Below are 14310 nucleotides of genomic sequence, written 5' to 3'. Positions count from 1 at the left end.
CCTTTTAAACCAGTACAAAGCATAAGTGGATTATAAAAAAAAAAACTGATTTGAATGAAAACATGTATATTTTGGTGTTGAATTTTACTGCAGACGTCCATATTTTAAATTAGGTGCTTGGCAAAAATGCACCAGTTTCACAAGCTCTGCTCTCTGTAAGAATATTTTTGATCAGGACATAGTAACCTATTAATTTGCAAATTCGCAAGGTACGAGAGATCTGGGCTACGTTTCAAACTAATAAAAGATACACCTTCGTCAATTTACCATCGCCTTATGCCCTTAGGGGAATTGCCGCCCCCAATCTTGTCGTTGGTTCAAATGACGACGCAAGGGAAGTTAGCAACGTAAGACCCTCAGCCCTCGTTTTTAATGGCGTTTGCGAATGTACAATTTTATGTTCACGTCGGGCGTGAAACGCCCCATAATTCAATTCGCGATGATTGTACATCTGCTAAGAAAAGTCTGCCAAAACTTAAAACCTCAACATCAATATGGAGATGTCAACATACAAGTGTAAGTAAAAACAAATGTACATAAGTTATAAATTAAATTCACAAACACGTCTAGTAAAAGTAATGATGTTTTTGTTTTTGGAAATTGTAGAAATAAAACATTTTCCTTCTTCAGAAGTTACAGCTAGGCAGGCTAACGTTAGTTAGCTAATTAATTAGCTATTATACAGTAGGCGTTAATAATGTCATGCAATCATAATTGTCTACTTACATAGTTCATGTAAGTAGACATGCAATCATAATTGACTAGCGCATATAAACCACCAACAAGCTTCCGGTGGATGAAAACACAGTCATCGCGGGATGAACGTGTGACGAATTTCCGGGCAAGGGCGGTCCCTTTAAAAATCGTTCCTTCCTTCCTCGCCCCGCAAGTGTATACTCGTCAGACGTCATGAAACGTTATCAGAAGTGGTTAATGGCTGTTTATTGAACGGAGTTTATACGTTAACATTGTACATCGGATGGATAGGCTAATCGTAAATGGCTACATCTTTTATATCTATAGAAGAAGAAAAAAATTCACCCTGTCGCACTGGGTGTAGTTTCAACAAGGATATGCAGTCGTCACTAATTACCACAGCCACAAATGGCTAAACCACGCCTATTTCTACCATTTCTAAACCTAACCCTAAACTTAACCCTAGGCACACTGTAACATTATGACTAACCTTAATTTAAGATTAAGACCAAAAAGCACATTTTGGTTTTCATACATTTTTACTATACAGGCAATTTGTGGCTGTGGTAACTAGTGACAACCGGGATATGTGTGTAGTCACTTCCTGCACGGTCAGTACTATCCGGGATTCTTAGGACGTCCCCTACCTAACCTTAACCCTTACCTTAACCACAAATATACAAATATTTGCCTTAACCATGTTAAACTTCAACGACTTGCATGGGGTAGGGACGTCCCAAGTATTCCGGATAGCACGGACTCTTCCCCCTGCTCTGCGGGCACCGGGTGAGTGACATTCCCTCTTGTCCAATAGGAACGTTTTTTATGGTGGCTGATCATCCAATGTTGAGCTCACTTGATCATCTGCCACACCTTTTTTAGGAAACATTTCCTCGACTCCATATTCATTTCGTGTTACGGCATGGTGCTGTTCAGTTGTAAGACAAGTACAATTGTTTCATAAGAGACCTGATATTCCGTTTCGTGCGACAAGGTAATATTTGTAGGCTACTTAATTTTATAAGGTAAGCCTCTGTTAGTTTAGAGATCGAGGCAAATCCGTGTATTGTTATTTTGTGGGCGTAATGGGCCTTGGGGTTCTTGTCAGTCTTTTATTTTTTTATTTTATTTTATTTTTTAAATAATTGTTGAGTTAACTTCATAGAAAGTTCTCTCTCCATGTCGAGTCTCTACTATAAAATAAGCGTCTGGTAGTTTTCAGGGTGTCTGATTCACAGCTGAACTTTTGCTGTTAACTAGGAAGTATGTAGTTTATTGTAAATATACAGTACCAGTGTGTTGTGAACAACATTAGCGTGAGCCAGGGTTTTTAGCAGGACTACTCACAACCTGCCCAAAAGGCCTGAAAACTAGCCCAACATTTTTTTTCACAGTAAGAGAGTTAACATATTTATACAATAAACCCTTTTTTCCCCCACCATAACGTTTGAGGGAATTAAGAATAAATATCATAGTAATTTGTAACAAAATTAGATGCAAAATTCGGTTTAACTCTAAATAATAATTATTGCGAGCTATAAAGGAATTTGAATATGTCACAAGAGAAGATAATTCGCTAGTATTAAACTCCCAAGATAAATCCACATCCATTGATGGAAAATTAACTCGTTTGACTTATGATTATGCAAAAAGGCACAAGTGGGTGTGGTATGTTGCCAATACACCTCAGCTAACGCTTCAAGAACACCGATAATATGGTTGCGCAAAATAGTGTGCAGCATCATCTGGATATGTATGTATGTATGCTGATGTATGCAACAAAAGTAAAACATTCACCTTCTGTTACCGTTTCTGTCAAGCCGTGCGCATACAGTTTGACGCATACGTTCGATAACAATGCAACACACCGAATGCCCTGCAACTGCCTCTGCAACCTCATAACGAAGCAAAAACAGTTTTTTTAGCAATTTTAGCAAAAGTATAATACATAAAATACTTATCACATATACATAAGTATTCAGATCCTTAACTCTGTACTTTGTTGAAGCACCTTTGGTAGCGATTACAGCCTCGAGTCTTCTTGCGTATGACGCTACCCAAGAAGGTAGCGATCGGGTTCAAGTCCGGGCTCTGGCTGGGCCACCCAAGGATATTCAGCGCATTGTCCCAAAGCCACTCCTGCTTTGTCTTGGCTGTGTGCTTATGGTCGTTGTCCTGTTGGAAGGTGAATCTTCAACCCAGTCTGAGGTCCTGAGCGCTCTGGAGCAGGTTTTCATCAAGACTCTCTGTACTTTGCTCCGTTCATCTTTCCCTCAATCCTGACTAGTCTCCCAGTCCCTGTCACTGAAAAACATCCCCACAGTATGATGCTGCCACCACGCTTCACCATAAGGATGGTGCCAGGTTTCCTCCAGACTTGACGCTTGGCATTTAGGCCAAAGAGTTCAATCTTGGTTTCATCAGACCAGAGTATCTTGTTTCCCATGATCTGAGTCCTTTAGGTGCCTTTTGGAAAACTCCAAGCGGGGTGGCATTTACTAAGGAGTGGTTTCCGTCTGGCCATTCTACCACAAAGGTCTGATTGGTGGAGTGCTGCAGAGATGGTTGTTTTTCTGGAAGGTTCTCCCATCTCCAAAGAGGAACTCTGGAGATCTGTCAGAGTGACCATCGGGTTCTTGGTCACCTCCCTGACCAAGGCCTTCTCCCCCGATTTGCGCAGTTTGGCCGGATGGCCAGCTGTAGGAAGAGTCTTGGTTGCTCCAAACTTCTTCCATTTAAGAACGATGGAGGCCACTGCTCCGACATGCACTGTCAACTGTGGGACCTTACAGTTGAAGTCGGAAGTTTACATACACCTCAGCCAAATACATTTAAACTCACTTTCACAATTCCTGACATTAAATCCTAGTAAAAATGCCCTGTCTTAGGTCAGTTAGGATCAGCACTTTATTTTAAGAATGTGAAATGTCAGAATAATAGTAGAGTGATTTTATTTCAGCTTTTATTTCTTTCTTCACATTCCCAGTGGCTCAGAAGTTTGCATACACAATTAGTATTTGGCAGTATTGCTTCGGTCAAAAGTATTAACTTCGGTCAAACGTTTCAGGTAGCCTTCCACAAGCTTCCCACAATAAGTTGGGTGAATTTTGGCCCATTCCTCCTGACAGACTTGGTGTAACTGAGTCGGGTTTTTAGGCCTCCTTGCTCGCACACACTTTTTCAGTTCTGCCCACAAATGTTCTATGGGATTGAGGTCAGAGCTTTGTGATGGCCACTCTAATACCTTGGCTTTGTTGTCCTTAAGCCTTTTTGCCACAACTTTGGAAGTATGCTTGGGGTCATTGTCCATTTGGAAGACCCATTTGCGACCAAGCTTTCAAATCAAATTCATTTATATAGCCCTTCTTAGATCAGCTGATATCTCAAAGTACTGTACAGAAACCCAGCCTAAAACCCCAAACAGCAAGCAATGCTGGTGTAGAAGCACGGTGACTAGGAAAAACTCCCTAGAAAGGCCAAAACCTCGGAAGAAATCTAGAGAGGAACCAGGCTATGAGGGGTGGCCAGTCCTCTTCTGGCTGTGACGGGTGGAGATTATAACTGAACATGTCAAAGATGTACAAATGTTCATAAATTACCAGCATGGTCAAATAATAATAATCACAGTAGTTGTCGAGGGTGCAACAGGGCAGCACCTCCGGGGTAAATGTCAGTTGGCTTTTCATAGCCGATCATTGAGTATCTCTACCGCTACTGCTGTCTCTAGAGAGTTGAAAACAGCAGGTCTGGGACAGGTAGCACGTCCGGTGAACAGGTCAGGGTTCCATAGCCGCAGGCAGAACAGTTGAAACTGGAGCAGCAGCACAGCCAGGTGGACTGGGGACAGCAAGTGGTCATCATGCCAGGTAGTCCTGAGGCATGGTCCTAGGGCTCAGGTTCTCCTCCTCCGAAAGAAAGAGAATTAGAGAGAGCATTCTTAAATTCACACAGGACACCGGATAAGACAGGAGAAATACTCCAGATATAAGAGACTGTGTCAAGGGGCTAGGGTCAAACTATTGCAGCATAAATACTGGAGGCTGAGAACGGAGGGGTCAGGAGACACTGTGGCCCCATCCGATGATACCCCCAGACAGGGCCAAACAGGCAGGATATAACCCCACCCACTTTGCCAAAGCACAGCCCCCACACCACTAGAGGGATATCTTTAACTTCCTGATGATGTCTTGAGATGTTGCTTCAATATATCCACCAAATTTTCCTTCCTCATGAAGCCATCTATTTTGTGAAGTGCACGAGTCCCTTCTGAAGCAAAGCACCCCCACAACATGATGCTGCCACCCCCATACTTCACGTTTGGGATGGTGTTCTTCGGCTTGCAAGCTTCCCCCTTTTCCCTCCAAACATAACGATGGTCATTATGGCCAAACAGTTCTATTTTTGTTTCATCAGACCAGAGGACTTTTCTCCATGTGCGGTAGTCTGGATTTTTGATGGCGGTTTTGGAGCAGTGGCTTCTTCCTTACTGAGCGGCCTTTCAGGTTATGTCGATATAAGATTAGTTTTACTGAGGATATAGATACTTTTGTACCCATTTCCGCCAGCATTTTCACAAGGTCCTTTGGTGCGAAAAGTGTAAATCAATCCCAGAACAACAGCGAAGTACGTCCGTCTCTAGGAGACAGAAAGTGTCTCCTTCCTGAGCGGTATGCCGTCTGCGTGGTCCCATGGTGTTTATACTTGCGTACTGTTGTTTGTACAGATGAACGTGGTACCTTCAGGCATTTGGAAATTACTCCCAAGGAAGAACCAGACTTGTGGAGGTCTAGATTCTTTGTTTTCTGAAGTTATGGCTGATTTCTTTTGATTTTTCCATGATGTCAAGCAAAGAGGCACGGAGTTTGAAGGTGGGCCTTGAAATACATTCACAGGTACACCGCCAATTAACTCAAATGATGTCAATTAGCCTATCAGAAGCTTCTAATGCCAAGGGTCAGAAGTTTACATACACTGCGTGCACAATTATTAGGCAAACTTGTATTCTTCGGCATTCAGTATATTGTTGATCAAACACAATGCTCTCAGTCAATCCAAAATGTTATTGAACCTCAAACCTGAATGTTTAACAAAGGAAAAGTTAGTTGTCTTTCTCAGGGAAATATATGTGTGCACAATTATTAGGCAACTAAATTACAAAAATAATTTCTCTCAACTCACTTGTTTGTTATCAATTTTTTGAGTAAGTGTAACAGATAAGTAACACAAAATGACAATTCTATAATATTTTTGGCCTTTCAAAAATATTCAGTGACCAATATAGCCACCCTTATTTTCAAGAACTGCTATGAGCCTTCCATCCATGGAGTCTGTCAGTTTCTTGATCTGTTCACGATCAATTTTCACTGAAGCAGCAACCACAGCCTCCCAAATGCTGTTCAAAAAGATCTGTTGTCTTCCATCACTGTAAATCTCACATTTGAGAAGGGCCCACAAGTTCTCAATAGGATTTAAGTCAGGTGAGGAAGGGGGCCAGGTCGTTATTCAGGCATCTTTGAGGCCCTTGCTGGCTAGCCAAGCAGTGGAGTACTTGGATGCATGTGATGGAGCATTGTCCTGCATAAAGATCATGGCCTTCTAGAATGCTGAGGACTTCTTCCTGTACCACTGTTTGATGAAAGAATCTTCCAGAAACTGGCAGTAGGTTTGGGAGTTGAGTTTCAGTCCATCTTCAACCCGAAAAGGTCCAACTACCTCATCCTCAATGATAGCAGCCCATACCAGTACCCCTCCTTCACCTTGCTGTCACCTGACTCAAAGTGGTGCCCTGTGTCCATTACTGATCCAGCCACGGGCCCATCCATTTGGTCCATCAAGAGTCACTTTCATTTCATCTGTCCATAAAACCTTTGAAAAATCTGTCTTCAGGTATTTCTTTGCCCAATATTGACGTTTCAACTTGTGAATCTTATTCAGTGGTGGTCTTGTTTCAGTCTTCTTGACCTTGGCCATGTCTCTGAGCACTTGACACCTTGTACTTCTGAACACTCCAGGTAGGTTGCAGTTCTGGAATATGGTGACACTGGAGGATAATGGGTTCCTGGTAGTTTGACGTTTAATTCTTCTCAAGTCTTTTGCAGTTAATTTGTGCCTTTTCTTCCCCCATGCGTTTTTTGCACCCCAGTTGACTATTCGCAACAAAACGTTTGAATGTCCGGGCGTCACGCCTCAATAGTTTAGCTATTTAAAGAGTGTCGCATCCGTCTGAAAGGCATTTTACATTTTTTGGCTTTTCAGTGTCAGTTAAATTAATTTTTTGGCCCATTTTACCTGAGGTAATGAGGCTGCCTAATAATTATACACACCTTGATATAAGGTGTTATTCACTTTCGCCACACCCTCCCTCATTAGAAAAATACATATCACCTGAAAATGATTAAATCCAATAAGCATTCAAGTTTACATGGTTTGGAGTTCAAAAATGTGAATAGAAACAATGATAAGATCAGAATACTCACTTGCCTACTAATTGTGCACGCAGTGTACACTAAGTTGACTGTGCCTTTAAACAGCTTGGAGAATTCCAGAAAATTATGTCATGGCTTTAGAAGCTTCTGATAGGCTAATTGACATCATTTGAGTTAATTGGAGGTGTACCTGTGGCTGTATTTCAAGGCCCACCTTCAAACGCCGTGCCTCTTTGCTTGACATCATGGGAAAATCAAAAGAAATCAGGCAAGACCTCAGGAAAAAAAAAAAAAATGTTTTAGACCTCCACAAATCTGGTACATCCTTGGGAGCAATTTCCAAATGCCTGAAGGTACCACGTTCATCTGTACAAACAATAGTACGCAAGTATAGACACCATGGGACCACGCAGCAGTCATACCGCTCAGGAAGGAGACGTGTTCTGTCTTAGAGATGAACCTACTTTGGTGGGAAAAGTGTAAATCAATCCCAGAACAACAGCAAAGGACCTTGTGAAGTTGCTGGAGGAAATGGGTACAAAAGTATCTATATCCACAGTAAAACGTGTCCTATATCGACATTACCTGAAATGCCACTCAGCAAGGAAGAAGCCACTGCTCCAAAACCGCCATAAAAATGCCAGACTACGGTTTGCAACTGCACATGGGGACAAAGATTGTACATTTTGGAGAAATGTCCTCTGGTCCGATGAAACAAAAATACAACCGTTTGGCCATAATGACCATCGTTATGTTTGGAGGGAAAAGGGGGAGGCTTGCAAGCCGAAGAACACCATCCCAACCGTGAAGCACGAGGGTGGCAGCATCATGTTGTGGGGGTGTTTGCTGCAGGAGCGACTGGTGCACTTCACAAAATAGATGGCATCATGAGGGAGGAGAATTATGTGGATATATTTTAGCAACATCTCAAGACATCAGTCAGGAAGTTAAAGCTTCATCACAAATGGGTCTTCCAAATGGACAATAACCCCAAACCTACTTCCAAAGTTGTGGCAAAATGGCTTCAGGACAACATAGTCAAGGTATTGGAGTGGCCATCACAAAGCCCTGACCTTGATCCCATAGAAAATTTGTGGGCAGAACTGAAAAAGTGTGTACGAGCAAGGATGCCTCCAAACCTAACTGTTACACCAGCTCTATAAGGAGGAATGGACCAGAATTCACCCAACTTATTGTGGGAAGCTTGTGGAAGGCTACCCAAAACGTTTGACCCAAGTTAAACAATTTAAAGGCAATGCTATCAAATACTAATTGAGTATGTAAACTTCTGACCCACTGGGAATGTGATGAGAAATAAATCATTCTCTCTACTATTATTCTAACATTTCACATTCTTAAAATAAAGTGGTGATCCTAACTGACCCAAGACAGGGAATTTTTACTAGGATTAAATGTCAGGAATTGTGAAAAACTGAGTTTAAATGCATTTGGATAAGGTGTATGTAAACTTCCGACTGCAACTGTATCTAGAAAGGTGTGCCTTTCCAAATAATGTCCAATCAATTGAATTTACCACAGGTGGACTCCAAGTAGTAGAAACATCAAGGATGATCAATTGAAACAGGATGTACCTGAGCTCATCATTTGAGTCGCATCACAAAGGGTCTGCAAATTGATGAGGGGAAACATTTATTTAATCCAATTTATTACATTTATCATTTATAAGGCTGTAATGTAACAAAATGTGTGAAAAGGGAACGAGTCTGAATAGTTTTTGAATGCACTGTAGGGTTATACAATTTATTGCATTAGGCTTGGGCTGTATCCAGATTTACTTAATATCCCAGTGTGGTACAAGGTCATACTGAACACAAGGGGCGCTATTTTCATACCCCACTGAGCCTTTGTAATCCGACAGTTAGCAATGCTAACAAGTAATAGTAAAATCGCATCTAAATGCTAACATTTTATAAAGTCTCTGACCTAAAGTATTTGCAAGACAGACATCCCAACTCAGTTATTCAAGTAACAAAAAAATGCTACAGAGTTTGCTGCACACACAAAACAAATATTAGACAGCAAGGCTTTTGATCCAGTAGGGAATTGTCTGCTGTTAACAAGCAAAGCTTGATTTTGGAAGAAGCTAACCACTTAGTGAGATGGCTAACTAGCTACTAAATTAGCACACCAAATGCACAACTGCAGAGCATTTACAACATTTTAGACAGTTAACTTAATATTTATACGATATCTAGCTTGCAAACATTTAGATGTGAATTCCATACAGTAACTAGATCACCTGGTGCGTGCTTAGCAACAGTGAGTGACTCAAGGCTCTGGTCTCTCATCGTTGTGCTTGTAAACAAACACGTGACTTGGGACTACCAACAAGCTTCATAATAAAAGATTATGTGACGGGTGAAATGAGGGTTCGCAATCTTCATCTCCTAACGTATTACACAAGTTGACTGCAGGTAAACTAGCTACAAATATTCCAATTCATTTAAAAAAAAGTCAAAGAAATTGTTTTGACGGCTATTTCCAAACACCCCGCTGTTCAGTATACCGTCCAAGCCTAAATTTCATTGAAATGTGTGGTACTATAATTATGAGCAAGATTTAGGCCTACGAGTAACATTTCTACATTCAAGATTTGCTTGTTAGACCTAGGGTCTACATAATGTCCTTGAGCCAAGGCTGATGTATGTGCTGAATGAAGCAATGTGTGGATGGCTGTGTAAGAGTGGTGATGAGTGGACAAACCGCCTAATACTTGCACATTTATTTTGAATTTCTCTGATGCATTGGGCTCTCATCGAATATATATATATATATATATATATATCACACACACACAAACGTAAGCTGTCTTGTAAATCATGGTTTCTCTCCTGCTCTTTGTTTCTTGTGTGTTCATTGCTCTTTCCTCTAGTCTTACGGTGGTTGCCTTTTTTTTACCTGCAGGTGTGTGTTGTTTCGCCTCAGCAGCATGGCTGTGGTCATCCGCTTGCAGGGTCTCCCGATAGTGGCGGGGACCATGGACATACGCCATTTCTTCTCTGGATTGACCATCCCGGATGGTGAGGTGCATATTGTAGGGGGTAAACGTGGTGAGGCTTTTATTGTTTTCGCCACAGATGAAGATGCCAGGCTTGGCATGATGCGTACAAGGGGAGCAATCAAAGGTTCAAAAGTGTCACTTTTGCTGAGCAGCAAGACCGAGATGCAGAATATACTTGAGCTCAGGCGCAGGCGTTTTAAAACTGGCAAAGTAGGGGGAGCAGCAGAAAATGGTAGCAGGCCAGGTCCCACCGTCAACACATGTGGGAGGGGCAGTTTACCCAACACTTTACAAAGGTTCAGCAACACCAGACCAGCCACCATCACCACAGCTGCCTCTGCACATGAAACCATAAGCAACAGAAATGTGTCCACGTTTGCCACCACTAGCATGGGAAACATGCCCCCCAGTTTCAGCAACAACTTCAGCAGCCCAAACCTCACCATGGAATCCAGTATGAGAACAGCCATGTCCTCCCTCAACTCTGTGCCACCACCTATCCACCCTTTGACAACCATGCCACCCATGCCTTCCATACCACTTCCACCACCAGTGTCCTCTGTGCCTCCTGTTCCCACTGTGTCACCTTTAACCCAAGGCCCCCCTGTCCTTCCCATGAGTCTGTCCCACATGGGCTCAATGCCACCATTCAACCCATGTGTCCCACCCCCTAGTGTACTGGCCCCAAGTCACATGTTTGTTGGCCATATGAACCCTCTGTTAAATCTCCAGGCACAGATGAAGGCAGCAATAGGTAATTCAGACGAGTTATATGTCCACCTTCAAGGCCTGCCCTTCTCAGCTAGTGAAAGGGATATTAGGGAGATTTTCTGTGGGTTAGGGGTGGACTCCATCCGACTGGTCAGGGACAACTTTGGCCGGAGTTGCGGAAGGGCCCTGGCCAAGTTCTTTTCCCCTCAGGACACTTTTGAGGCGCTCAAAAGAAGCAGCGGAATGTTAAGGCAGAGGTACGTGGACATCTCTCCGGCCACAGAGAGCCAGTGGATGAGTGTCAGCAGTGATGGCAATGGGGTAGGAGTGCAAGCCCACTCAAAATCCAGTAATATGCCCCAAGACCAGCACTGCCGCAGCAACATGAGTTCAGCGTCTCCTTCAACCAGAGATCATGCAAGGTCTCGCTCCCCTCACAAGAAGGAGTTCTATCTCTACCTAAAAGGCCTGCCCTACGGAGTAGTAAATAAACAGATCTGTGAGTTCTTCAAAAACCTGGACGTTATGGAAGACCGCATTTACATTGCTTATGGACCCACTGGCCAAGCTACAGGTGAGGGCTTTGTCCAGTTGAGAAATGAAATTGATTACAAGGCTGCCCTCAGCTATCACAGGATGTATATGGGAAACCGATTCATACAAGTTCAAACCATCAGTAAGAAAGCTATGTTTGAAAAGATTGATTCCATTCGTCAAAGGATGCAGGGTGTTGATAAGAAAAACTCTGAATCAGACAAGAGCCCTAGAAACTGTGCACACATCTCAAATATGCCATATAATGTGTCAAAGGAAGATGTTCATCTGTTTCTGAAAGGCATTGCGATAGTTGAAGAAAGTCTTAAAGTTCTGGTTGACAGCAGTGGTAAAGGTCTAGGTCAGGCTGTTGTGCAGCTCAGGGTAGAGGAGGATGTGCTAAATGCTGAGAGACTACACAGGCAGAAGTTAAATGGCAGAAATGCCTTTGTGCATTTGGTCACCTTTGAGGAGATGAAGGAAATTGAGAGAAACCCACCACCACAGGTTAAGAGAGTTAAGAGAAGCCAGAAATTTGAAGGGAACTCTCAAGGCCAGGCACAGTATATGGGAAGCCAATTCATACAAGTTCAAACCATCAGTAAGAAAGCTATGTTTGAAAAGATTGATTCCGTTCGTCAAAGGATGCAGGGTGTTGATAAGAAAAACTCTGAATCAGGCAAGAGCCCTAGAAACTGTGCACACATCTCAAATATTCCATATAATGTGTCAAAGGAAGATGTCCATCTGTTTCTGGAAGGCATTGCGGTAGTTGAAGAAAGTCTTAAAGTTCTGGTTGACAGCAGTGGTAACGGTCTAGGTCAGGCTGTTGTGCAGTTCAAGGTAGAGGAGGATGCGCTAAATGCTGAGAAACTACACAGGCAGAAGTTAAATGGCAGAGATGCCTTTGTGCATTTGGTCACCTTTGAGGAGATGAAGGAAATCGAGAGAAACCCACCACCACAGGATAAGAGAATTGAGAGATGCCAGAAATTTGAAGGGAACTCTCAAGGCCAGGCACACGGCCATGCTCAGGCACAGAATCCTATTCAAGCCCAAGCTCACCCCTTTGCCGGTATAACAGGAGAAGAGTTCAACTTCCTCAGAAACACTGTTGGCAATTTAGGCAATGGTCCTTTTCCTCAATTTACTGTCCCAGGTAATGGATTAGTGGGCCCTCCTCCACCCCCATTTGCAGCAAGTCTAGAGAATGTAGCCCTTAGCATTCCCCCACCCATGGTTGCCGGTCACTTGCCTGGAGCAGTTCTGGCACCCCCAAGCTTCCGACCTCAATTTACTGTCCCAGGTAATGGACTAGTGGGCCCTCCTCCACCCCCATTTTCAGCAAGTCTAGAGAATGTTGCCCTTAGCATTCCCCCACCCATGGTTGCCGGTCACTTGCCTGGAGCAGTTCTGGCACCCCCAAGCTTCCGACCTCAATTTACTGTCCCAGGTAATGGACTAGTGGGCCCTCCTCCACCCCCATTTGCAGCAAGTCTAGAGAATGTTTCCCTTAGCATTCCTCCACCCATGGTTGCCGGTCACTTGCCTGGAGCAGTTCTGGCACCCCCAAGCTTCCGACCAGGTATCAACAATGGCCCACCTGGCTTTGGACCAGAGGGCTTGAGGGGCAGGCCACCTTTTGACAACGGCTCTAGAAAGAGCAGAGGCCATAACCGAGGAAGTGGCCAAGGGCGTTCAGAAGTGCGCCCTCAGTCTGCCTTGGTCAGTGGCCCTGGCTCTGACCCTCTGAGAGAGCAGTCAACCGGAGGCCCTGGTAACCCTCGTGGACCAACCATTGTAAAGATCCAAAACATGCCTTTCACCGTAACAGTCGATGAGATCCTAGATTTCTTTCATGGGTATCAAGTGCTGCCTGGTTCAGTCTGTCAGCAGTTCAGTGAAAAGGGCCTGCCCACTGGTGAAGCAATGGTTGCCTTTGAGTCACACGAGGAGGCATCATCTGCTGTCATGGATTTAAATGATAGGCCTATTGGGGCTAGTAAATTGAAGATAACCATAGGATAAGACTCCAATGTTCCCCTCTACCAATAATGATTAAGTGACACATCAGGTTTCATTAATGCAAAAGTAAGAACTTGCATTTAGGATTTAGCATTTAAGCTCCCAACTATCTTTAGCTCCTTTACCAAAGTTATCAAGTTGTTAGTAGCGTAAGAATAAAATGGCACGCTGCTATATTGATTTGATGTATAATATGATAACTAAAGTGGGATGTTTGGATTTTCCAAATGGCAAAAAGCCAACTGTTGCCATGTTGATGTAGCTTGAGTCCAATCATATTTAGAGTAAGAGCCTTGAATGATATGGTTGGATTAAGAGGATAGTCTTATTGCTGTGCTGCGATGTCACTTTCACTTGGAAGCATGTATTATTTTCAAATTCCCGACACGTTTTGTGTTCTTGTATTTCTTCCATAGATTTAACATTCTCTTTGTGATGATTTTCTAAAGGGGGTACTTGCCAAATGCTGCCATGCATGGTGTTAGTACAGAGAACACTCATTGTGTCATGGTTAAAGCATTTGCTTATTTGCTCTATGCTGTTTTTCACTGTTAGTAAATGCAAATCTCAATGTTGTTGCTAGCTATGTTATATGATAAATTGTACTGCTTGTTTCTGAGAAAAAGATGTTGAACATTGCATTTGGTTTAATGGTCTGCAGAGCTCTTTAGAACTTTTTGTATCTGCCAACGTCCCCCTGCGATATACTCTTTTTGAATTTGAGCTGTTTTGCAAAGATGTAAATACTATTTGGAATGTTTTAGTTTTGTAGTGTTGTCTAACAAGAGACACTTAAGTTTTATATTTTTGGGGACGTTCCAGCTTATTTCACAAGTGTGTGTATACTGTTTAGCGTACACTTTTGTCAATAAAATGACATTTCTGACAGATTTACAA

At 42.9% G+C, this 14310-nt stretch overlaps 1 protein-coding gene across 1 annotated transcript; it reads left to right on the top strand.

Annotated features, from left to right (window-relative positions):
• The first annotated feature begins 904 nt into the window (after positions 1 to 904).
• On the top strand, positions 905 to 14310 carry LOC106565030 (RNA-binding protein 12). The gene is made up of 2 exons (XM_014131608.3): positions 905 to 1690; positions 10047 to 14310. Exon 2 carries the CDS (start codon positions 10072 to 10074, stop codon positions 13414 to 13416), a length of 3345 nt encoding a protein of 1114 aa, XP_013987083.3. The 5' UTR covers positions 905 to 1690; positions 10047 to 10071; the 3' UTR covers positions 13417 to 14310.

The sequence above is a fragment of the Salmo salar genome, chromosome 12 (assembly GCF_965601325.2).
Source record: "Salmo salar chromosome 12, fSalSal1, whole genome shotgun sequence".
Classification (NCBI taxonomy): Eukaryota; Metazoa; Chordata; class Actinopteri; order Salmoniformes; family Salmonidae; genus Salmo; species Salmo salar.
The sequence above is the reverse complement of the archived record's forward strand: the minus strand, read 5'-3'. Positions and strand labels throughout refer to the sequence as shown.